This window comes from Peromyscus eremicus, chromosome 7, assembly GCF_949786415.1.
Source record: "Peromyscus eremicus chromosome 7, PerEre_H2_v1, whole genome shotgun sequence".
In the NCBI taxonomy this organism is placed as follows: Eukaryota; Metazoa; Chordata; class Mammalia; order Rodentia; family Cricetidae; genus Peromyscus; species Peromyscus eremicus.
The window spans coordinates 5,280,632-5,307,543 of record NC_081422.1 but is presented as its reverse complement, the minus strand read 5'-3'; the positions used below and the strand labels follow the sequence as shown (position 1 = coordinate 5,307,543).

The 26,912-nt window shown below is 43.8% G+C and overlaps 1 protein-coding gene across 1 annotated transcript; it reads left to right on the top strand.

The window, feature by feature from the left end:
• The first annotated feature begins 92 nt into the window (after positions 1-92).
• On the top strand, positions 93-26,912 carry Cfap300 (cilia and flagella associated protein 300). Its single transcript, XM_059267292.1, has 7 exons — positions 93-321; positions 433-514; positions 9,989-10,064; positions 20,551-20,717; positions 22,858-23,030; positions 25,187-25,253; positions 26,424-26,912. The coding sequence occupies exons 1-7, from the start codon at positions 212-214 to the stop codon at positions 26,550-26,552; spliced, it is 804 nt and encodes a 267-aa protein (XP_059123275.1). The 5' UTR covers positions 93-211; the 3' UTR covers positions 26,553-26,912.

Below are 26,912 nucleotides of genomic sequence, written 5' to 3'. Positions count from 1 at the left end.
CCCAGCGGCGCCACGCCCCCAGCGGCGCCACGCCCCCAGCGGCGCCACGCCCCCAACGGCGCCACGCCCCCAACGGCGCCACGCCCCCAACGGCGCCACGCCCCCAACGGCGCCACGCCCCCAACGGCGCCACGCCCCCAACGGCGCCACGCCCCTGAGCTTAGTGTGTCTCTATGGAAACGGCTACCGCTTTCCCGGTGCCACAAGCAGAATGGCGGCTGGAGAGCCGAGTTATCTAAGCGGCTTCTACTTCAGATTCCTGCCTCAGAGAACCTTCTCGTCCCTGAGCACCCGGGAGATCACCAGCCGGCTCCGCCAATGGTGAGGACCGGGGGAGGGAGGGCGGCCACACGGTGGGCTCGGGGTCGGTGGGCTCCGGTGGGCTCCGGTGGGCTCCACACTCTGCCTCCACTGACTCTCCCCCTCTGCCAGGTCCATGCTGGGCAGAATCCAGGCGCAGGCGTTCAGCTTTGACCAGACGTTCCAGCCCTACCAGAAGGATGATTTTGTCATGGTTGGTATGGGGAAGTCTCTTCTGATCTTGTTGGGAGCACTCCATGACGTACTGTTCTTGGAGTATTAAAAAGTGCAAGTGGGGTTTTCTTTTGTTTGTTTCTTACGGGGCTTTTGAGGCAGTGTCTCATTCTGTAGTGGTCTGGCCTGGCACTCACCGGGATCCTCTTGCCTATGCCTCCCAAGTGCCACCACGACCACCTTGCAAATCGTATCGCTTACCCACCTTTGGGGTTCTACCTTCGGTAACTTTATAATTCTGTAATGTTTTTAGACAGTCTCACTGTGTAATTCATGATGGCTTTGAACCCATGTCATCCTGCCTCAGCATCTCCTGTGCTGAAATACAGGGATGTGTTACCGATTCTGACTGAAAATCGTGAGGAGTATTTTTTTTTTTTAACAAGCACATCTTGTTTTTAAATACTATTGCCCAGCTTTACCCCTGACTTTATTAGGCTTAATACTTTGAAATACTTCCAAATACTTTGAAAATCACATCATCCTGAGAAGTGGGCCTCAAGCTCCAACACAGTGCCCAAACAGGACTTCCTCCCAAAGGTTTCAAACAATGGCCTGCTTGGAAAAAGCCTTTAGCTAGAGAGGAATTCTTTGAAGAAGGCAAAGTTCATCAAAGGTGTGAGTCTTGAAACTCAGCACCAGTTTTCAATGTTATCTCTTGCCCAACAAAAGAGAAAGTATTGTTAGGTGTGTGAAGTGACCTTCATTCTTTGCCATGGTCCTCGGAGCATTGGCTTTAGTTATAGTTGGCATGTAATTTATTCACTCTTGACACTTTTTAAAGACCTACTGTGTGCCAGGAACTTCTCAATAGCTAGAGATGGAAATGAGTCAGAAGATAATCCAGGTCCTTACCAAGAATGCCAGCAAATAACAGGTCATCTTCCACACTGCCAAGAGTGTCTCTTAATTCTGAAGATCAGGAGTGGTTCACTCTAATGAAACCTGTAGAAGTGAATCCTTGCCTACTCCTGGCTCCAGCTGACCAGCTTCCCATAGTCCTTGTCGTGACTTTGATCTCTTCTAAAGACACCAGTCGTACTGAATTAGGGACCTATCCTATGCCAGGATAACATTAACATCTGCAATGACCCTCTTTTTGACAACATTTTCTGAGAGTGAAGGAAGGATATGAATTTTGAGCTAAATTGGTCCATTTCCCTTTACCTATCATAGGGTTATAATGCCATTGTAGTATAATACTATTATTATGTCTTAGTTTATTTATGGTTAGATTTTGATAATTAACCAGTACTGGCCCTCAACTATTTTTTTTCTTATTCTTCTCTCATACAATACGTCCTGACCACAGCCTCTCCTCCTCCACTCCTCCCAGTCCTCCCCCCACCCCCCACTTCTCTTCTCCAGATCCACTGCTCTTCTATTTCCCTTTGGAAACTAGCAGGCCTCCCGGGGATATCAACCAAACATGGCATAACAAGATGCAATAAGACTAGACACAAACCTTCATATCAAGGCTGGATGGAGACAACCCAGTAGGAAGAAAAGGGTCCCAAGAGCAGGCAAAAAGAGTCAGACACCCCCCAACTCCCACTGTTAGGAGTCCCACAAGAATACCAAGCTACACAACTGTAACATATATGTAGAGGGCCTAGGTCAGTCCCATTTAGGACATTCAATCTCTGTGAGCCCCTATGACCTACGAGCCCAGGTTAGTTGATTCTGTGGGTTTTCTTGTGGTGTCCTCAACCCTTCTGGATCCTACAATGCTTCCTCCCCATCTTCTGCAGGTTTTCCTGAGCACCACCTAATGTTTGGCTGTGGCTCGCTGCATCTGCTCCCATTGGCTGCTGGAGGAAACCTCTCATGTCAACTGGGCTAGACATCAATCTATGAATATAGCAAAATATTGTTAGGAATCATTTTGTTTACTTTTTTTTTTTTTTGTCAGTAGTGTTTGGTCTACCCTAGGCCTCTGAGCCATCCAGCTTCTGGTTCCTGGCATCTAGGCATTGTTGAGTACTCATCTTGTAGCTTGAGCTACATTGTGAAACCCTATTTTCTTTCCTTTTTTTTTTTTTTTTTTTTTTTTTGCTTGTTTGTACACAAGGTTTCTCTGTGTACCCCTGGTAGTCCTAGAACTTGCTCTGTAGATGCAGCTATCCTTGAACTAAGAGATATGCCTGATGAAATTAAAGGTGTGTGGCACCACATCAGGTGTGAAACCCTATTTTCAAAGAACAATTACTTAGAACATTGATATGACAGTTGTGTGAAAGGCTGATTGCTCTGTTCAGAGTCTGGAAATAGTAAAACAAAATTGGACAACACCTCCAGACAGTGTTTGGTTCTGCATAGGTGGTATTGTGATGAGCATGGTTGCCTTCTGGACAGTGTTTGGTGGGGTCCTCATTTTAGACTAACCCTAAAAAGGACTCAGAGAAGGGCATAGAGAGATAGCTCAGTGGTTAAGAGCACTGAGTGCTCTTCCAGAGGATCCAGGTTCAATTCCCAGCACCCACATGGCAGCTCACAACTGTCTGTAATTCCAGTTCCAGGGGACCCAACACCATGGCAAAACACCAATGCACATAAAATAAAAATAAATAAATTTTAAAAAATGACTCAGAGAAGTACTTATGAGGGAAGCATAAGGGCTAAGATACTGAGAGTAGGGAGAGACAAACATGTTGGACAAATCCCAGGTTCCTGATGTAGTTGACTGGAGTAGCTGATTACACTATTAAACACGTAAAAGATGGAGAGTAAATGCTGAAAATAAGCTTAGCGTTAGGCATGCTCAGTCACAGGATGCATCCAGGTGGCTGTCTTCTAGCTCGTTGGCTGTAAAGTCTCACTTAAGGGTCTCAAGAGAGCACTATCAGATCAACATACAGTGCTCCGAACCTTACCCTAGTGACATGTGCCAGATAATGAGGAGATTTCCATGTAAACAGTGACAAGCTTTCTGTTTTGCAGTTTGCCCAGAGGCCTGCACATGCTCCTGTGTACATCTCAGGAGCAGAACTTGGGCCTATGGCTGTATCCCACCAACCCTAGCAGACTTGGGTGAGCGCATGCCAGCCCTACAGGGTGTGTGTGTGTTCTTTCATGTTATCAAACAAGTTTATTTAATCTTTATGTGCTTATTACTGCAAACTAGTTTATGAGTTTTTAATTTATTAAAAGCATATAAATGTAACTCGAATTGCTAAATTGGTTTTATAATAAAAAACCTGGACCCAGGTATTGGGGTAAATGCTAAAAGATCAGAGAGACAAAGGATCAAGCCACTGCCACATCTTACCTCTAGGACTCCTCAGTCTGATAAGCTTTAGTTCCTGTCTCCTCACGCCTTATGTACCTTTCTCTGCCCAGCCTTGTTAGTGCTGGGATTAAAGATGTTTGACTCCCAAGCATTAGGATTAAAGGTGTGTGCCACCACTGCCTGGCTCTGTTTCTCTCCTAGACTGAGTCAATCTCATGTAGTCCAAGGTGGCTTTGAACTCACAGAGATACAGATGGATCTCTGCCTCCCAAGTGCTAGGATTAAAGGTGTGTGCCACTACTGCCTGGCATCTATGTTAGTCTAGTGGCTTGTTCTGTCCGCTGATCTTCAGACAAATTTTATTAGGGTACACAATATATCACCACACATCAGTTTTCCTAAAGTTAACATACAGGAAGTCCTTCTGATGCCCTGATGTCAGTGCTATAACAAACTAACAAAACTGTTTACACATATACAGACCCTCTCTGTTCTTTCTGTTTTTAATACATTTTTGCAGATATAGTTATAATTTCAATTTTTGAAAAGTTGTTTTGACTTACTTAAGAGGCCTTTATATAAAGTATTTCGGGGGGCTAGAGACATGGCTTAGCATTAAGAGCACTGGCTTCAGTTCTCAGCACCCACATGGTGGCTCACAACAACCTGTAACTTGAGTTCCAGAGGATTCAGTGATCTCTTCTGGTCTTCACACATGGTGTACATTCATACATGCACGCCCAAAATGCTCATATGCACAAATAAAAGCAAAATCTTTTTATGAAATCTATTTTAAAATAAAAATACATTTTGATTGGCTCTAGGTCAATTGCTGCAAGTCAGTTGGTCTGCTTCTGTTTATGACAGCTAAACAGGGTTATAAGTAGCACTCGGGTTCTGAGACAGGACTGGCCCTATACTCTTGATCCTCCTGCCTCCATCTTCTAAATGCTGAAGATTATAAGCATGTGCCCCCATATCAGGTTGACTTAATTTCTTTCATTTAAAAAAATTCTGTCATTATTTTATGTGTATGTGTTCATGTGCATGGGTGAGCTTGTACCACAGTGCACATGTGGAAGCTGGAAGACAACTTTGGTTCTTCTACATGGAACCTGGGGGTTAGTCGTGGGTTGTAAGGGTTGTGCCCTGTTAGCCTCTGAACCGTCTTCACTGTCCCTTGATTTCATTTCTTTTCTTTTCTTTCCTTTTTTTTTGTTGTTTGTTTGTTTGTTTTGTTTTTCAAGACAGGAATTCTCCATGTAGTTTTGGAGCTTGTCCTGGATCTCGCTCTGTAGACCAGGCTGGCCTCGAACTCACAGAGATCCACCTGGCTCTGCCTCCAGAGTGCTGGGATTAAAGGCGTGCACTATTGCCGCCTGGCTTCTTTTGTTTCTTTAAAAGAAAGTTCATTAACCTTTTATTGACTTAAAGCTCTTCCAGCCAGTATGATGGTACACACACATCTCACCCAACACTTGAAAGATAGAGGCAGGGGCCTCAGGAGTTCAAGGTTATCCTTGGGTATATAGTGAGTTACAAGTGTATTGCTGCCTGGAGAGCCAGCCTCCAGGAAGCCCAGGGTATACAAAAAAAAAAAAAACTCCATAAATGTGGTGAGGGCTAGACTTTTTCTATCTGAGAGGTAAGGAAGAAAGGAAACACAGTCTTTCTGATTGTAACTTTCTCTTTTACTTCATCTTAAAAAAATCTTTTTCTGAAAATCTCTGTCTTCACACAACTACATCTCTTTACACAGCTACATCTACTCTACACAGCTCCCTCTACACAGCTCTCTCTACACAGCTCCCTCTACACAGCTCTCTCTACACAGCTCCCTCTACACAGCTCTGTCACACAGAACTCTCTATCAGTTCTCTCTACACAGCTTTCTCACACAACTCTCTCACACAGATCTCTCTATCAGCTCTCTCACACAGATCTCTCTATACAGCTCTCTCACATAGTTCTCTCTACACAGCTCTCTCACACAGATCTCTTGTAGCCAGAAGTTTTCCTGGTCCTACCCGGCTCCCATGGTCCCGTAGTCCTGCAGCCGCTCAGACCCAAATGAACACACAGAGGCTTAATAGTAATTGAAACTAATCAGCCATTAGCTCAGGCTAACTACTGACTGGCTCTTACACTTAAACTCAGCCCATTTCTGTTAATCTATATGTCGCTACATTTTCTGTGGCTTTACCTGTGTGCCATTATGTGCTGCTCCCTGGACAGCAGGCTGGCGTCTCCTCCTCAGTTCTGTTTTTCATTCCCAGAATTCTCCTTGTCTGCTTATTCCACCTATACTTCCTGTCTGGCTACTGGCCAATCAGCGTTTTATTTATCATCCAATCAGAGCAACACATTTACAGCATACAGAATATCCCACAGCACTTCCCCTTTTCTGTCTAATCAAAAAGGAAGGGTTTAACTTTAACACAGTAAAATTACATATAACAAAGTTATCAAGAAAGAATTACAATTACAATATCTAGTCTATTTGTATTTTGTAAAATTAAAGAAAATATTCTATCTATCCTATATTTGTGAGTAAAGTTTCATATCCAATTTATCTTTTATCATAACCAAGGAAAATTATAACTATCTAGTCTTCAACTACATCAAAGACCTCAGAAGGATACAGTATTACCTAAGTAAACAGGAAGTACATTGTAAGCAACTTCCAAAAATCTAGAATGACAGAGACAGCTGTCTGCCTGGACAGTCATCCAAAGTTCCTCTGTAACGTTCAGGCATCCATCTTCAGCTCACAGGCCTAGAGTCTTTCAGTCATTTCTCTCTGTATCCTGTAGAATGTCTGGCAATTTCTTCTGCAAAGCAGGAACCTGAAGGACCATCTCACCTTGCAAAGTTCAGTGGTCACCTTCCTATGGGTCCTGCATGTCCAGTTTATACAACATTTTATCAAGCAGTCCAGACAAGAACAGTTTCTTACCCAAATGGCTATTTTTGCCAAGAAGAAGATAAACTCCATATTGAGTGTCTTCGATGCCCATCCTTCTTTTTAAAGTAAATCAGTCCTGCCAGGAGCAGACGTGTCTCATTGTCCAGAAAGTCTAAGTTTTTAAAACATTTTAAATGCCATATTCTGTAGGTCTTTGAAGTGTTCGAAGATTACCTACCTAATTGAAATATATCTGTGTATACCTAGAAAACTTAACTAACATGACTATAAGTTTTATTATCATAGATGACTAATTATTAATCTATTTCTTAATTATCCATTACAATTTAAATGAGTTACATCAACATAATACCTTAAACAAGAGTAGAAATATACATATAATATAACAAAATTAACTTTAAATTTGTATCAATAAACCAAAATTCATAGCAATGTAAAATATTTTAAGCAAGTTGTTGCTTTTTAAAAGTAGGTTCAATAATCTACTCTTTTGTCCTATCATATCTATATCCTGTATTTCTATATCATATCCTCCTTTCTTCTTTTAGAAAGAGATTGACTATGACCAATAACAATTTGCAACCAACAATCTAAACAAAGACAAACATCCATAATCCATTTTTTGTGAATGTGGGCATAGTGTTCTAGGCTATTTCCTACTGATAGGGGGCACTGGTAGTCTTATGGGGATCCTGAGAAAATTCAAGATAATAGTCAAGTCCTGGGAAGACCGTCGTTGATAGGTACCATCTGTTAAGGTTCAGGAGGTCTTCTTCCATCTGAATCTGCCTTATTGTGAATCTATTGCTTTAAACTGCAGCATGACTAGGACTGAAATGGCAGCTTTGGCTGCTGGCTCTGCCCACTTAAGCTTTCCAACATGGCAGTGGTATGTTTACAGCCAGTTCTGGGACCCAAGCTGACCACCGACTCTGGGAAGCAGTGGGTCTATGCTTCCATTCAGCAGCGTATAGTCCAGAAACTTTTTTTTCTTTTTTTTTTTTTTTTTGTCTGTACTAGCAAAGGCTAAAACCACCAGGCACCACACTGTGCAGCTTGTAGACACCTCTGTGTAGTGTGGCAGGAATCCACACAGCCTTGCTGTGGGTCAAGCCCACACACCAGGTACCCACCATACTTTAGCTCCAGCCCTCATGTTGCCTTGTCTCACCACCCACATGAGACATGAAGGAGGAACCTGTTTTTGGCTCCATTTAGAATTGCTTATTAAATATTCTCAGGTTTCAGGTGGAAACTCAAGCCGTTGGGTGCCATTTGTAGCTGGAAGATTTCCTGTGTCCCAGCCTGCCAGTGGTCGGGACAAATCTCTCCCACTTGCATCCCCCAAGTAAACACACAGAGGCTTATATTAATTATAACTGCATGGCCATGCCTCAAGCTTTTAGCTAGCTAGCTCTATATCTTAAATTAGCCCATAACTATTAATCTAAATATAGCCACATGTTCCATGGCTTTACCTGAGTCCCATTATATGTTGCTCCTTGGGCAGCTCACTGCTGTCTCTCCCTGCCTTCTTCCTGTCTCTCTCTTTGAATTTCCTGCCTGCCTCTAAGCTGCCTTGCCATAGGCCAAATGGCTTTATCAACCAATCAGAGCAACACATGTTCACAGCATACAGAAAGACATTCCCCCATCACTCTCTCTACACAGCTCTCTACAAAATTCTCTCATGCAGATCTCTCACACAGCTCTCTCACACAGCCCATCTCTCCCACTACACATCTCTCTTCATTTCTCTTTTCACACATCTTGAAAAATCTTGTCATCAAAAGAAAACTCTAGACAATATATGAACTACACCTTCAGGGTCACAAAGCATTTCTTGAGTAAATAATAAGAAACAGGCCAGGCAGTGGTGGCACACACCTTTAATCCCAGCACTCAGGAGGCAGAGCCAGGCAAAGCTCTCTGAGTTCAAGACCAGCTTGGTCTATAGAGTGAGTTCCAGGACAGGCTCCAAAGCTACACAGAGAAACCCTGTCTCAAAAAAACAAAAACAAACAAACAAAAACAACCCCCCCCCAAAAAAAAAAAAAAACACAGAGACATTCTGATCGCACCGTTTTTTTCAGGCTAGGGAAGTCACATTGACTGGCTGGAAGTGAGTAACCATGGCAACACTTGGCTGTGTGGTTAGGAGGCACATAGCCTCAGAGACATCACAGAGAGTGACATTGAATTCAGGACCTAAGCAATAAACAGTTGGTTGGCTGAACCTTGAGCCTTGTATCATAAAAGTGAGGTTAGGAGTACATGCAGAAAGTCAGTTGCTAAGAGGATTTGTACAGGGAGTTGTGTCTTTAATGTTATCTGCCAGGCTTTTGCAAGTAAAAAACTGGCACTAAAGTTGTTTTGTGTCTGACCTTGATTCAACAGACACCTGAGAATCTATCCTTGTGCATTCATTTGCACAGGCAACTAGTCTGCTTTGAATTAGTTTTGAGGTCTAAAATCAGATAGTGGTGTAAAAAGCTGTCTTTGTAACTGAGAATATTGCTACTTTCCTATGTCATTCTGAGCTATGAAAAATATCCTAGTATTATTTCTGTTCATCAAAATTATACAGATTAAGAAGAAATCATCTTCCTGACCATCCACAGATAAAATGTGCCCAAAGAGTACAAAGCACAACACCAATGGGCTGTGGAAAGAACCCCACAGCTGTTCTTTTTAGGGAAGAATTGTGGCAGTCCATGAGAAAAACTACAGAGAGAAGCAACCAGTTTCCACAGCCAGTAACCCCACGGTCTTTGCCTAGTGGGGCTCCCCATCAGAGTTATTCATCTGGTGGTTTGACCTGTTGAATATTAGTTGTCATCTGCTGCATTTATGTCATGGCCTGTGACAAGCCTGGATACATGAGATCCTGTCTCAAAAAAGAACACAAATTAAAAAAAAAAAAAAGAACACAAAGTCCTTCAAGCTGGACATAGTGGCACACACCTGTGATCCTAGCACACAGTGCTGGGACCAGAGGACTAAGGTTTTTAGGGAAACATGGGTTACATAGCAAATTCAAAGCCAGCTTGAGCTACATAGTGAGACCCCTGTCAAAAAGCCAAGGGCTGGGGTAATAGCTCAGGAGTAGAGCAGTTGCTCAGTGTAGACAAGGGCCTGGGTTCGATGCCCAGGACCTTAGGAAAAAAAAAAAAACAGTAATTAAAGCAGGGCTTTTCTTTTTTACTTTGGATTAAATGATGTTTTATTAATTTTGTTTCAGAAGTTAATTTTATTTATGATAAAGTTTCTAACATGTTCCCTTGCAATTTGTGTTTTAGGCTTTTTTCAAAGACCCAAATGTTATTTCAAATTTGCAGTTACTCTCAGATTCTTCTGGACAGTGGACCACATTAGGTAAAGAAAATTAATTTTAATATTTCCAAGTTAACTATTTTAATAAAATTTGCCTCGGCCATTATCACTAGTGATTTGTGTCACTAAAATACAAATTGTGACATTCGTAATAATGTGTGACCAGCTGTGGCAGGCCTGCCCTGCCTCTCTGTTCTGGAAATCTCTTGCTATCATCCTGACATCACACATCACAGCAATTTTCTTTTAGTAGTTTAGAAAATATCCATCCTAGGCCTTCCATTTACTCTGCTAAATGCAAGTCACGCCAAGATGAACAAGAAGAACATGGCACTCATGGAGTTCATGGATCCTCTAAGGGAGGCTGGGGATACAGCACTGTGTGCTGTTTAGTCCCCAGCATCACTGTGGCCTTGTTGGAGTAGGTGTGATCCTCCTTGGAGGAAGTATATCACTGTGGGGGAGGGCTTTGAGGTCTCATATATGGTCAAGTCATGCCCAGCAAGTCAGTTCACTTCCTGTTGCCTATGGAGCAAAGATGTAAGAATTCTCAGAACTTTCTCCAGTACTGTGTCTGCCTGCATGCTGACATACTCCCAGCCACCATGCTCTCCACCATGATGATAATGGATAACTGTAAGCCACCACCTCCATTAAATGTTTTCCTTTTTTAAATACGAGTTATTTATTTGCATTGGTGCATCTGTGTAAGGGTGTTGGATCGCCTGGAACTGGAATTACAGACAGTTGTGAGCTATCATGTGGGTGCTGAGAATTGAACCCGGATCTTCTGGAAGAGCAGCCAATGCTCTTAACTGCTGAGCCTTCTTCCCAGCCCCTAAACGTTTTTTTCTATAAAAGTTGCCATGGTCATGGTGTCTCTTCACAGCAATAGAAACCCTAACTAAGACAATTACATAAAACCAGGTGTAGTAGTACACACCTGTAATACCTGTAATCCCAATACTGGGGAGGTAGAGACAGGAAGATCAGAAGTTTCAGGCCATCCTCTGATACATGGCAAATTGAGGCCAGCCTAGACAACATGAGATCCTGTCTTAAAATAATAAAAAAAAAAATTAAAAATAAAAAAGGGAGAGGAATGGTATGGAAGGAAAGAAAAGGGGGGGCTGGAGAGATGGTTCAGTGGTTAAGAGCACTGCCTGCTCTTCCAGAAGTCCTGAGTTCAACTCCCAGCAACCACATGGTGGCTCACAACCATCTCTACTGGGATCTGATGCCCTCTTCTGGCATAAAGTTGTACATGCCATGAGATAAAGCACTCATATACATAAATTAATAAGGAAAGAAAAAGAGGGGCTGGGGAGATGGTTAAGAGACATCGTGCCCCTCCAGAGGACCTGAGTCCACTTCCCAGTACCCCATATCCAGCATCACAGCCTATGACCCCAGCTCCAGGAGGTCCAGGACCTGTGGCCTCTGTGACACCTGTGCATACATGCACACCCCCCCACGGACATATACACAGTCATGTAATTAAAAATCTTAAATGAGGGCTGGAGAGATGGCTCAATGGTTAAGAGCACTGACTGCTCTTCCAGAGGTCCTGAGTTCAATTCCCAGCAACCACATGGTGACTTACAACCACCTGCAATTAGATCTGGTGCCCTCTTCTGGCCTGCAAAGACACATGCAGGCAGAATACTGTATACATAATAAATAAAATAAGTCTTTTTTAAAAAAAAATCTTAAATGAATAAGTGAAATAAAGACTATAATAGTACATTCTAGGTTTTTCCATAGAAGTGAGATCATGGGGAAGGAGATGGTCAGTTCTACCTAGGACAGCGTCCACTGATGGGAGTGCCTGGGCAGAGTGCAGCTGCAGCTCACAAGGGCTTTGACAGGAATTGGCTGCCCTGGAACTTTGTAGAATAATAACAAATCATAGAGAAATGACTTCTTAAAGGGGGACCTTTCTCTAGATGACACTTTAATAATATACTAAAACATACCTGGGGAATTTTAGTGTGTGTGTATGTGTGTGTGTGTGTGTGTGTGTGTGTGTGTGTGCAAGCGCGCGCAAGCATGCTATATGGAGGTCAGAGGACAGCTTTCTGGAATCAGTTCTTCCAGACTGAGCTATCAGCTGACATGCCCACCACTTTTCCCACCTGAGCCACCACCTCCCCCAAAGACTGGTGTGAAAACCAACATGAATGCTGGATTTTAAATTCAAGTTTGAGTTCTCAACCATGGAACAGATAACACCATTCCATTTAGAAAAAGAATCTGTAATACCAATTCGTGCACAAGAAAATGCAAATTGCTTAGACAAATGGATTATTTGTTTAAGAGGGGGTCTTTTGTTAAACAAAGTGTGTCTTCATGAAATTCTAAGAAGCTGTAAGACAAAGTCACTTTTTTAGAGTATTAGGTAAGAACAAAATGACAAAAAGGTTCCTGTTAGACCCAGCAGGTCAGATTTTATTGCTTTTGGCCAAGAACTGCTGCCGAATTTGCAGAGCAGAAAGCTGGTAGAGCCTAATCTGCAGACTACCTACAAAATTAAACTCAGTTTCTAAGCTCATATGTTTGCCAGCTTGGATTTTTCAAGAGAATAATCAGAGCCATGTAGCACAGAGTTTTTTAAACATTTAATCTTTTAAAAAGAAAACTATATCCAAAGAAGTGTGAGCAGTCTCCCCCATCTCGGCACAGACTTCACAGAATAGGGCTAACTTGGGCCTAAGTTTTGTTCAAGTTTTTTTTTTTTTTTTTGGTTTTTCAAGAGAGGGTTTCTCTGTGTAGCTTTGCGCCTTTCCTAGAACTCACTTGGTAGTCCAGGCTGGCCTCGAACTCACAGAGATCCGCCTGGCTCTGCCTCCCGAGTGCTGGGATTAAAGGCGTGCGCCACCACTGCCCAGCTTGTTCAAGTTTTTGTTTGTTTTGTTTTTCATGATTGTCTTGGCTAGGGTTTCTATTGCTGTGAAGAGACACCATGACCACAGCCTCTCTCATAAAGGAAAACATTTAATGAAGGTGGCAGCTTGTAGTTTAGAAGTTTAGTCCATTATCATCATGGCAGGGAGCACGGCAGCTGTAAGTATGTGGGTGTGCAGGCAGACATGGTGCTGGAGAGGGAGCTGCGAGTCCTACATCCTGCACAGGCAACAGGAAGCGGTCTGTCTCACTGGATGTGTTTGAGCATACATGAGCCCTCAAAGCCTGCCCCCACCGTGACACACTTCCTCCAAGGAGAATCACACCTACCCAACGAGGCCACACCTCCTAGTAGTGCCACTCCCTTGGGGGCCATTTTCTTTCAAACCACCACAATGATTTAATTTCTTTTTAATGTGTTTTGTTTTCGTTTTTCAAAACAGGGTTTCTCTGTGTAACAACCCTGGCTGTCCTTGAACTCTCTCTGTAGACCAAGATGGCCTTGAACTCATAGCGATCCACCTGCCTCTGCCTCCGGAGTGCTGTTATTATAGGTGTGCACCACCACCACCTGGCTTCTATATTTTTTTAAAGCTAACTCTCCAGGCCCAGTAGTAGTGATGTTCATGTGTGCATGGGTTTGGGGTATCCCCTGGAGCACGGGTGGCTTACCAGACGCCACTCCCCAAAAAGAATGATTCTGTCTCCCCCAGGGACTGTCAGCTGTCAGCTCCTGTGTTAAGGCCAGGTCCTTCTTAGCTCACACCCCCACCCCGATGGAATTCTAGCAGGTGGGTCCTGTGCAGGTAAGCACAGCTGTTGTAAGCTTGCAGCAGACCTGTCATGTCCGGAGGACAGCATTCCACAGCACTCTGCCCCATCTTCCAGCTCTTACACTCTGTCCACCTCCTCCACCAAGGTGGTCCCTGAGCCTTTGCTGTTGAATCTTAAAATTACATTTATTTACAGTGTGTGTGTGTGTGTGTGTGTGTGTGTGTGTGTGTGTGTGTAGGTCAGGGGACAGTTTGCAGGAGTTGGTTCTCCTTCTATCATGTGGGTCCCAGGGATTGAACTCAGGTGCTGACCTCATCAGGTCCTTTCCCCTCCGAGCCATCTCAGCAGACCTTATTCTAAGTTTGGATTAAAGCGCTGCACAAAGAGAACTTCTGAAGGGCCGTATTGCTTGACAGGTGAATTAGAAACACTCCACTTGGGTTTGTTTTTCTTTATTTTTATTTATGTGTACATGTATGGGTGTGCACGTGCAGGTGCCCAGAGAGACCAGACAAAGGTATTGGATCCCCTGGAGCTACCTGGCTGGATGCTGAGATCTGTAAGAGCAGAAGGTGTTCTTAACCACGAGGCTTCTCTCCAGCCCAGCACTCATGTTTTTGTATGTTACCAATGCTCTTCCACCAGCTTGGCTCCCTCTCATTTTCTGCATTTTTTTTTTGTTGTTGTTGTTATTTTTCTGGTATATTGAAGTCTTCTCCTCAGTTTTCATTTGGAGTTCTTATAACTCCCCCCCCGCCAAAAAATCAGTTTTTGTTTTTTTCCCTTACTTCATAGCCCAGGCTGTTAAGATTCTGTATGTAATTCAAACTTAACTTTGAACTCAAAGCAGTCCTCCTGGCTCAGCTTCTGGAGTGCTGGGTTACAGGCCTGCACCACCACACCCACTCTATGCTCTGCTGGGGATTGAACCCAGGGCTTCATGCATGCTAGGAAGTACTCTACCACCTGAGCTGTCTACAGCTTGAGAAGGAGGCATTGTTAAGAAGGGACTCGAGCCGGGCAATGGTGGGGCACACCTTTAATTCCAGCACTCGGGAGGCAGAGCCAGGCGGATCTCTGTGAGTTTGAGGCCAGCCTGGGCTACAGAGCGAGATCCAGGGAAGGCGCAAAGCTACACAGAGAAACCCTGTCTCGAAAAACCAAAAAAAAAAAAAAAAAAAAAAAAAGGGACTCGAAGGGGATGTGAAGGTTCATGGCCTTGCTAGATTGTGAGAAACAAGAAACCCTGTTCTGAAGAGAACACCAAGGATATGGTAGGAAAACCATCTGATAAAAAGATCAGGGTGTGACTCATGGATTTAATCAGTCATTTCAGCAGAAACCAAAAGTAGAATGGGATGGTATCAGTGAAGATGTTGCTGGCTGATACTAAAGGGCTCTTGACTTCTTAACTCCTATGGGCTGGTCCATAGAGCTGCTCAGCTGCCAACATGAGCTATTTGTTAAGGAAAGACCCAGAAGGCGAATCAGGGCTGGAGAGATGGCTCAGCAATTAAGAGCTTGTACTGCTCTTCCAGAGGACCTGAATTCAGTTCCCAGTACCCTTGTTAGGCCATTCAGATTCAGGGAATCCAACACCTCTGGCCTCTGAAGGCACGTGCATTCACACACACACACACACACACACAGCACAGCACAATTTAAAAAAATAATCTTGGTAACAAGTCTTTGTCTGTCCCACCAGCCAGTTCCCAAATAATGACACGGAAACTTATTAATTATGAAAGCTTGGCCTTAGCTTTGGCTTGTTTTTAACTAGCTCTTATAACTTAAATTAACCTATTTATATTAATCTACGTTCTCTCACATACCACCCATCCTGCTTCCTCTATGTCTCCTCTATCTCTGTCTCACGCATGCCTAGATTTCTCCCCCTACTTCCTCTCTCTGCCCAGAAGTCCCGCCTATACCTCCTGCCTAGCTATTGGCCGTTCAGCTTTTTATTACACCAATCAGAGCAATACAACTTCACAAAATATACAAATATCTCATAACAAATCTTTTTAAAAAGAGGTAAGTCAGAGGTCATTTTACCAGACCAAATAGTCTCTAATCTTATCCTCAAAGACAGGGCCACCCATACAGAGCTTGGGGCCAAGTTAACCCCAGAAACCTTAGGAACTGGTTCACCTGGTGCCTGAAGGGCTCTCCCCAGAACAGGAAGCTGTGAAACACTATCCCAGTGGGTCCAGATGGCATAATATAATAAAGCAAAAATGCATTATCCTTGAGTCTAAGAGTTGGAGGAATCGGCCTCCTCTCAGTTAGACTTGCTGGGAAACTAGCATCTAGTCCCTAATAAATGTTTCTCTGGTTTAAGGGCAGAAATGGTTCTCCCATGTTCATCCCATCAGTGTATTTTATTTTTGGTTTCTCACTCTGTAGACTAGGCTGGCCTCAAACCCAGAGATCCTCCTGCCTCTCCCTCCTGAGTGCGGGGATTAAAGGGTGTACCACCACTGCCTGGCCCACCAGTGTATTTTAGAAGCATATACTTGATGTAACAGGTTTACATAGAGAGGAATTCAGCCCCAGAATGAACTGCACCTCAGTCTTACTGTGTATCAAGTTTAAATGAAACTTTGGACCTGAATGAGTTCAAATTTGGAGTCTTTTGAAGTGGAATGAATAGTATTTTGCATGTGAGGAAACTGAATTTAGGAACTAGGACAAAATCCTATTAGCCGAATTGTGTTGCCCAAAGTCCAGCTGTTCCAGCTCAGAATGCAGTTTCACTGGGTTATCCATCATCCTGTGAACTGATGATATACATCAGTCCATAGCAGGTGCTATTTTCACAACTTAGACTAAGTGGCTTGAATTTAATTTAGTAAATCAGACCTATTAAAATGGCATGCTAGCCAGGTGGGAGTGTGCACCAGTAATCCCTTCACTGGGTAGGGGAGATGCAGGGCATTGTCAGTTCAGGACCAGCCTGGTTTACAAAGACTGTCTCAACACACACACACACACACACACACACACACACACACACACACACCCCACACAGACACACACATACACACACACACAGACATACACACACACACACACACAGAGACATACACACACACACCACACACACACACACACACCACACACATACACACACCGTCTCTTCTCCCATGTGGTACTCACCAGCCAATTTTATGGAACTGCTAGGCTCTCTGTACCCTTCCATTTTTCAGAAGCATCCAGAGCTATTCCATCATAGTCTGTAGGCTTTTTGCTTTATCTGCTCCCTAAATGGATTGGGCCTCAGAAACAAGAAGAGCTTCTTTCTCAGGAGCACAGCTTTTGAAGTCATTGAAACACACATAGTTCTTGGCTTTAGGCATCTTTCTCGTCCCCATGTCCAGGATCATGATCTGCAATGACAGGTTCCAGCATGACCTGGTGAACAGTCAAAACAGGAAGTGCAAACAATTGCCAGGATTACTTTTAAGCTCTGGCATTTCTAGCAATACAGCAGTGGGGCCTGTAGGTGGAACTCAGCAGTAGCATGTACAGGACCCTGAGTTCAGGCCTGTACCCCCTAAAACCAACAAGGTAGCCGGAAGACAAAAGACCATCATCTCCTTATATCAGACTATGTAGTAAAAGAAAAGGGAAGTTGATTGAGGTGATAATAAAAATATTTGTCTTAATCTTTATGGCTATATAATTTAAGTTGTACTAACAGGAAAAAATATTTCTAAAAGATATATTCAGGGAATAAGTGTGGCCTGGGGACCAGGAAGCAAAGAAGGAAGAGCTAAGGCTATAAAAGAAGCCAAGCCCACCAGACATCGGTGGCGCATGCCTTTAATCCCAGCACTCAGGAGGCACACGCAGGCGGATCTCTGTGAGTTCAAGGCCAGCCTGGTCTACACAGAGAAACCCTGCCTTGAAAAACAAAGAAGCTGGGCTGGAGAGATGGCTCAGCGGTTAAGAGCACTGGCTGTTCTTCCAGAGGTCCTGAGTTCAATTCCCAGCAACCACATGGTGGCTCCCAACCATCTGTAATGAGATCTGGCGCCCTCTTCTGGCATGTAGTCAGAACACTGTATACATAATAAATAAATCATTAAAAAAAAAAAAGAAAGAAAGAAAGAAAAACAAAGAAGCAGCCGAGCCCCAGTACAGTTATCCCACCCTTCTCTTCTGGACCTATGGTGACCCAACCAGCACTGCCTTAAGTTTAACCTTGTCTTGGAAAACTGTGTCGTATACACTGTCAGTGAGACCTCATAGGAGACTTTGTAATGAAGAGAAAATATTCTCAAGGCATCCTCAAAGACTTTACAAATAATCATTAATTAAATTATTGTTTTGGTTTTGATGTTTTGTTTTCTGAAATTTTGCAGCCCTAGTTGGAACTTGCTATGTCTGTCTGTCTTCCTGCTTTGCCTCAAGTGATAGGATTATAGCCATGAGCCACAGTGCTGCTTCTTGTTGTTGACATTTATTTGGTGTGAGTGTGTATTTATGTGCACATACATGCCAGAGGATAATTTTCAGGAGTTGGTTCTGTCCTTCCACCATGTGGGTCCAGTGGCTTGAACTTAGGTCATAAGAATTGGTAGTAAACACTTTTGTCTACCATTGTGCCAACCGTTGGTGTTTTGGTTTTGGTTTGGTTTGCTTTGGGGGGGGTGTGTCTGTGTGTCTGTGTGTGTGTGTGTGCAGGTGCCTGTGGAGGTCAGAGCTGTCAGATCTGGGAGCTGGAGTTACAGGGTCTTGTGAGCCATCCATTGTGGGTTCTGGGAACTGATGTCAGGTCCCCTGCAAGAGCAGTCTGTGCTCTTAACCGCAGAGCCATCTTTTCAGACTACCCCCACTGCACCCATACCTACCTGTTTTGAGACAGGGATTCACTTTGAAGCCCAGACTGGCCTGAGGCTTACCCTGTAGCTAGCTGAGAATGCTAGTCTATCTCACCTCTCAGTGCAGGCCTTATGGGTCTAGGCTGTCACACCTAGCTCTAAGTTTGTGTAATCCAAACTATAGAGCAGTTGGCATTATGGAAATCCAAAATTATGTGAAGAAAGCCTATGGCCTTCATTGGCAATTCTAGACTTGATCTTTGTCAAAGGCCAAGGAGCCCTGGGTTCTAGGCAGTTCTGACATATGCATTTCAGTAGAGTGCATGCCTGGCATGTGGGAGCCCTGGGTTCTGTCCCCAACACCAACTAGAGCTGGGTATGGCTGCGCAGACCTGTAATCCTACCATAGAAGAGGTAGAAGCAGGAGGATCAGAAGGTCAAGCTCATTCCCTGCTGCACAGTGATTTCAGGGTTAGCATGGGCTACGTGATACCTTGTCCCGATAACACACGCACACGCACACGCACACGCACACACGCGTGCTCACCATCTATAAACCCCCGACTAAACACACAAAGTATTTTGCTTTAGGGTAGTCTCTAGTTCAGTGATTCTCAACCTCTGGGTTGAGACCCTTGGGATGGAATGACCATTACATAGGGGTCACATATCAGATATCCTTTATGTCAGATATTTACATTATGATTCATAACAGTAGCAAAATTACAGTTATGGAGTAGCAATGAAAATAATTTTATGGTTGGAGTCACCACAACATGAACTGTATTAAAGGGTCACAGCATTAGGAAGGTTGAGAACCATTGCTCTAGTTTATGTTCACCTAGTTCTGAAATAAGATTTTATTATAAACTGTTTTTGTTTTGGAACTCGAGTATCACCCTGTGGCCTGTGCTGGCTTGGACTTACTGTGCAGCCCAGCCATCCTCAGGCTTGGGGTAGTCCTCCTGCTTTACTCTCCTGGATGCTGACATCGTAGCCACTAGCCAACCTGGAGCTAAACGATTTTTAAGATTTATTTTATTAAAACCAAAAAACCGCCGGGCGGTGGTGGCACACGCCTTTAATCCCAGCACTCGGGAGGCAGAGGCAGGTGGATCTCTGTGAGTTCGAGGCCAGCCTGGGCTACCAAGTAAGTTCCAGGAAAGGCACAAAGTTACACAGAGAAACCCTGTCTCGAAAAACCAAAAAAAAAAAAAAAACAAAAAACCAAAAAACCTTAAATAAATAAAAAAAGATTTATTTTATGTCTGTATGTTGGGGTGGGGTGCCTACTGAGTCTTATTGGAGCTAGAGTTACAGGTGGTTGTGAACCACTTGAAGGGGGTGCTGGGATCCAAACACTGGTCCTCTGGAAGACTCTTAACCACTGATTCACCTCTCCAGCCCCTAAACTTTATTTCAGTTTAATGTATTAGTAGTAGTAGTATGTCTGTGTGTGCGCGCATGCACTACAGAAGCTGCTTGGGGGATGGGTTTTGTCTTTTCATGGTAGTTCAGAGACCTAACTCATGACTTTGTGTAGCACGTTTATCCACTGAGCCATTGAGATATGTGTCGTATTTGGTTACTTCTTAGAATCTATGCATAATGGTTGATTTTAGAAATAACTAAAAATTGGGGCTGGTGGCACACAACTTTAATCCCAGCACTCAAGGGAAGACAACTGTCTGTGAGTTTGAGGCCAGCCCAGTCTATATAGTGAGTTCCAGGACAGCGAGGGCCATATACCAGGACCTTGACTCAAAAAAACAAAAACAAAAACAGAGAAGTGGAATTTGAATCCATGTCATATGGCCTGCAGCCACCTGTCGCCTCAGGTCCAGGGAGTCTGATACTGCCTTCTGGCTTCTGTGGGTACCCGGTGCACACATGTGGAAGACACACAGATACCACATATGCACACAAATAAAAAAAATATATATCATTTTTAAAAGTTTAGAAATAACTGAAATCACTAAATTTCACTTTTACATTGTCACTCTTTACAAAATCTCTTTTCTCAGGAACTGAAGTGAAAAATATTGAAGCTATAAATGTTCCATGCACACAACTTTCAATGTCATTTTTCCAACGGTTATACGATGAAAATATTGTACGAGAAAATGGACACATTGTCAAGTGCTTAGATTCTTTCTGTGATCCATTTCTCATTTCAGATGAACTACGAAAAGTAAGTACAGAATTTTAAATTTTCACAGTGGAAGTTTATTGAAGGAAATGAAAAATACCAAAACCTTAAGCCTGGTTAAAACTTAAGTTACCTCTAACTAGTTAATCTGACCAGTGCAAACCGTCTCTTCTTCCTGTGAACTTACTGTGGACCTCTATCTGTCAGTCAGACACTGCTGGTACTACACAGTCACAAGACAGTTCCTCCCAACAGTTGTCCGGCTCAGTGTACCAACACTTCCCAGGGAGAGAAACTCCGGCCTTTTTCATGACTAGCTCTTGTCTTCTGTAGGAGTCTTTACATCAAATGACGATTAAGAATATACATGGAAAGCTGGTAATAGTGGCACATGCCTGTAAGCCTAGCACTCAGAAGGTGGAGGCGGGGATCAGGAGTTCAAGGCCAGTCTGGCTTATGTAGTTACAGGCTATCCTGGGCTATATAGTGAGACCTATCTCAAAAGCAAAACCAACAAACCCAAACTAAAAATGGGCTTGGGACATAGCACGGTTGAGAGAATACTTCATCTAGTGTACACAAAGCCTTGGATGTGATCCCCAGCACTTCATAAACATGACATGGTGGCACATGCCTATTAACCTAGTACTTGGGAGGTGGAAACAGGAGGATCAGGAGTTGAAAGTCATCCTCATCTATACAGTTCAAGGTCAGCTTGGGATACTGTAGCGAGCACATACCCCAGTTACGGGGGAGGAATAATCACTCTTGATTCAGACTTGGTATAACACTCATTTATTCACACAGTAAGATTACAAGCAATATTCATCCTGTCTTCCAAATGGAAGCAGGAGTACCTCTCCGGGTATACAGGTCCGGACTCGCCACGTCTGTTCCTCTGGATCTTGGGTCAGCCTTCCTCAGGTCAGCCACGTCTGCACTGGGGACAGGATCTCACGTCTCTGGCAGAGGAGAGTCGTCGCGCGAGGGCCTGACGAGCTCTGTTGGTCGGGTCTGAGGCTTCATCTTTTATATTCTTTCCTGGCTAGGTTTCTAGTCTTATCCCTACTTCCACACATAGTCTATAGCTTATCACTACTCCATTTGTGGTTTACTTACATCATTCTATTGCTTATCACTCCTGACCAGGGTTGTTCACCCTAGGCCTTACATGTGTTCCTTACAGATACATGAGACCCTGCCCAAGAATTTTTTAAAAAGTAAAATAAAGAAAGGTAATAGTGGCCGGGCGGTGGTGGCACACGCCTTTAATCCCAGCACTCGGGAGGCAGAGCCAGGCGGATGGCCAGCCTGGGCTACCAAGTGAGTTCCAGGAAAGGCCAGCCTGGGCTACCAAGTGAGTTCCAGGAAAGGCGCAAAGGTACACAGAGAAACCCTGTCTCGAAAAACCAAAAAAAAAAAAAAAAAAGGTAATAGTAACTTGTTTTTTTTTTTAAAGGATTTTTAAAGGATATTGTGTGTGTGTGTGTGTGTGTGTGTGTGTGTGTGTGTGTGTGTGAATGTTTTATCTATATCAACGTGTATGTACTGCACGTGTGCCTAGTGCTCATGAAGGCCAGACAAAATCTGGATTCCCTGGTATTAGAGTTACAGACGGTTGTGAACCACCATGCAGGTGCTGGGAACTGAGTCCGAGTCCTTTGCAAGAGGCGGAAGCTAAGCCATCTCTCCAACCCCTGTATTGTTTGTTTATGACAACCTCAAGGCTGACCTTGAACTCACTGTGTAGTTTAGGATGGCCTTGACCTGATCCTCAGGTTTCCATCTCCCACTGTGACTGGCTGTGACTGGCTCTCAAAAAAAATCTAAGGTTGGTCAGGGAGTGCAATTCAATGGTAGAGCACACACCTATCATAACACTACTCTGTGTGATGCCCAGCACCACAAAAAGTACTAATTTTAAAGTACTGATTTTAAGGACATGTTAAAACTTCCAAAAGCTTAACCAGCCTGGTCTCCAAAGTGAGTTCCAGGGAAGGCACAAAACTACACAGAGAAACCCTGTCTCGAAAAAAACAAAAAACAAAACAAAACAAAAACAAACAAACAAACAAAAAAACTTCCAAAAGCTTAAAATCATAACCCTATATAATATAACCCTATAATCATAACCCATAATGTTATACATTACATCGCTTTATGATGACTTTTCTCATCTTAGGTTTTGCTCATAGAAGACTCTGAAAAATATGAAGTCTTCAGCCCGCTGGAAAGGGATGAGTTCCTGTTCCGTCTCTTTAAGCACCTCTGCCTTGGAGGGTCTCTTTGTCAGTTTGAAGATATACTCAAGCCGTATCTGGAGACGGCAAAGCTGATCTATAAGGACCTGGTGAGGTAATTAGATCTCGAGCCAGTAGAGAGAGTTCTTTTTGTTTAACCCTGGTGGGATTACGCAGCCTCACTGGTGTGCCTATTGGCAACGCCACCGGCCCTTTTGTAACCTGCCCCTCCCTCCTCCAGCCAGAAGGGTTTTGTGACTGTTTTTGTTTGTTGTTTGTTCATGGGATAATTGTTTCTTCCCAATGCTGATATTGAACTGAAGTCCTTGATTTATAGGCAAGCATTCTACCACTGAGGCAGCAGCCCTGTCTTTAGGGTTATTATCAGTTTTTGTGTGTCTTGTCTGGTGAGACAGTCTTACACTGCAATTCAAGCTGCCTTAGAACTGCGTGGTCCAGGCAGGCCTGCTTGGACAGCCCAAGTGCTGTGTTACTGCAGCGCCCAGCTCCCCAGGCTTAGTTCCCAATCTTTCCTCCTTTCCTCATTTAGACCTGTCGTTCTCTCTGCCCCACCCAGTCCTATGCACCTGCCTGCCATCTTCTGTTCCTCTCTCCACTCTCCTCCCTTCAAATGCCAAAGGAACACAAGAGATCACATGTGCACACGTGTGTGTGATGTGTGTTAAACCTTTATGCTAAACAAGTGGAAGAATTTTCATTTAGATGTAATCTTTACCCTTCCAAGTTAATCCCGAAGACATGTAGTTAATTTTAAGCATTCTACTAGGCTCGCCCTCCTTCTTCCCACCCTTCCTTACTTTTTGAAGCTCAAATGAAGATTAAACTATAAACTTGAGCCTGGAGAGAGGCTCAGCACTTAGGAGAGTCTCCTGTTCTTTAAGAGGACTCCAGTTCAGTTCCCAGAACCCACTTGTGACTGCACTTCCAAGGGATCTGATGCCATTTTCTGGCTTCTTTGGACACTACATACATGTGGTATGCATACATGCAAACATTCAGACACATAAAATATAAATAAAGAAATCTTTAAAAACCAAAATTTCAAGAATAGGAGTTGGGAGCCATGCCTGTAATTCCAGCCCCAAGGAGGCAGAAGCAGGAAGATCACTGCAGGCTCTAGGCTAACCTGGTCTGCATTCTGATTCCAGGCCAGCCTAGGTTCCATAGTGAGACCCTGCCTAAAAAAAAAGGTCACAGAAATGTGAAGGCAGCAAGACGACTCGGCAGGTAAAGAATCTTGCATTACTAGCCAAATGGCCTGAGCTCAGTCTCTGAGACCCATGTAAAGGGAGAAGAGAATAGAGCATAAAACTGACCTCTAACCTCTACACTGATGCTGTGGAAGAGAAAGCATTTTCAGGAAGAGCATGCATATCCAGCCAACATTCTTCTGTAGCTCCTGTGAACCCAGGAACCTGAGGTCCTTCCTCAATGCATGCCAGCTGTGCGTGCACACGCTACCACTCCGCCCTGCCACAGGAGCCTGTGGAATGTCTCACTGCTGTGTGTAGTGGGGAAGGGTTCACTGGAGTATTTGAAACAAGGAGCTCTAGAGCTTACACACTGCAGAAATGCTCTTTCCCACTAGACCCTACACAGTCTAACCTGCAGCTTCCTCTACATTTACAAAGGGTCTATTGGTATCTATTAGTTATACATAACAATGGGTTTTATCATGATAATTTAATAGAAATGTGTGTAATGTATTTTGATTGTATTCTCCCCATTGCCCTCTTCTACATTTTTTTGTGTTAAAATTTCAAAAAGACCTGAAGAGTAACAACAGTTCATAAAAAAAGCAGCTAAATTGATGATGTCTTATTTTTTATGATTTATTTGTATGTGTACACATGCACAAGTCCAAGGAGGCCAGAAAAGAGTGTTGGATCCCTGGAGCTGGGGTTACAGGAGGTTACAAATCACCTGATGTGGGTTCTGGGAACCAAAACCAGATCTCTGCCAAAGCTCTTGTCAAAAGACAAGCAGCCATCACCTGTCTTTTTTAAATATTATATGGGCATTTTGTCTGCATGTATGTCTGTTCACCATATGTATGCCTGGTTCCTGAGGAGCCAGAAGAGGGTGTCAGATCCCCTGGAACTGGTGGTAAGGATATTTTCAAGCTACCCTGTGCATCCTGGAAACTGAGCCCAGGTCCTCTGCCAGAGCAGTGGGTGCTCATAACCACTGAGCCAGTTCTCCAGCCTCTGGCTTGTTATATTTTAAATATGCCTTTTTCTCTCATCTTAGTGTTCGGAAACATCCTCGAACCAAGGAAATACAAATTACGTCTTCTGTCTTTAAAGTGAAAGCCTACGTAAGTATTGAGCTTCTTGATTACTCAGTACAGATAGAATTGCTGTACTTGTGGCTTAGGAAGTAGAGCTAGGTTATGCCTGGGGGGAAAGATGCTGCTCCTAAGTATTTTCTAAAATTCAAACGTGATAGGGTACAGCTTCATGGGAGGGAGTCAGGGCTGGAACCTGGAGCCAGGAGCAGAGACTGGAGGAATGTTGCTGACTGGTTTGCTCTCAGTACTCTCTTCCAAGTCCCCACAGAAGAGCCCACTACACTTTGAGCACTAAAGGCTTTCCCAGTTCAAAGCTCCAAACTCCTTCCACAGTCCTTCCCAAACAACATGGTCAGGTGTGTCCCAGCAACACCTCACTATCTGGTTCCAGGTTCTATATTCGTTTGCTCTCTGTTGTGATGAAACACTGACCTAAACCAGTTTAGGGGAGGAGAGGGTTTATTTGCCTTGCATGTCCCAGCCTCAGTCCACTATTGAGGAAGCCGAGGCAGGATCTCAAGCAGAGGCCGTGGGAAAGCGCTGCTTACCAGCTTGCCTCATGGCTTATTCAGCCTGCTTTCTCATGTGATGCAGACCACCCGTCAGTGTTGGCACCATCCGCAGTGGGCTAGAGTCCCAGGGCCCAAGGGACTAAGGCAGAGGGCTCCTGAGCTCTAGCCTGGTCTACAAAGTGAAACCCTGTCCCAGCATACACACAAATAAGAAAAAGCCAGCGGGTGTGGTGGCTCACACCTTTAATGCCAGCACTAAGGCAGGATCACCATGAGTTTGAGGCCAGCCTGGGGCACACACTTAAAGCTCAACAAAACAGCAAAAATATCATGGAAAGAATATGATTGGACTATACATTCCTTAAGGGCAAGAGTTACAGTTGTGATACATGTGTGTAATAGATATGTACTGTTAATAATACTGTTGGCAGTTTATTACCAATTTATTATCAAAAATTATTATATATGTTTAATGATTTTCTTTTTTCTTTTTATTGAGACAGACATCTTGCTGTGCATTCCAGACTGGCCTCAAACTCAGTCCTTCTGCCTCAGCCCCCAAAGGACTGGGACTAAAGATGTGTGCCATTACACCTGCCTATGTTTCATGATACTTGGGCAGAAAAATGTATGATAGTCAAAGACTTCAATGTGGTTGAACACTGATTCAGGTTTATCTCTTCAGGACTCTGCTGGTGTGTGCTACCCTTCAGCTAAAGAGCATGAGCAGACGTTCTCTTACTTCATCGTGGATCCCATCAAGCGCCATGTGAATGTCTTATACCACTGCTATGGTATGGGCGAAATGGCTTAGTCTCCTTAGTTACTGGTCTCTGTGTCAGCACTAGTGGATGCAGGTGTGCTCTGGCAGATTAGTTGAAAGCAACTGTCAAGAGCCTATTTCAAGCTGAAACACTAAAGTGCCTCTCTACATTTGCCCACACACTCCTGCAGGGATCCCTGAAGGAACCTGCACGGAGCAGAAAGTCACAGTTTGTTTGTTCTATCAAGATGCAGCCACATTCTCAGTTTCCTATATTTTACAGTTGTTTGGGAGGCAAAGACAGACAGATCTCCATGAGTTTGTGTCCAGCCTGACCTGCAGAACCAGTGCCAGGACAGCCAAACCCTGTCTTGAAAAACAAAATAAATACATAAATTAAATTAAATTAAA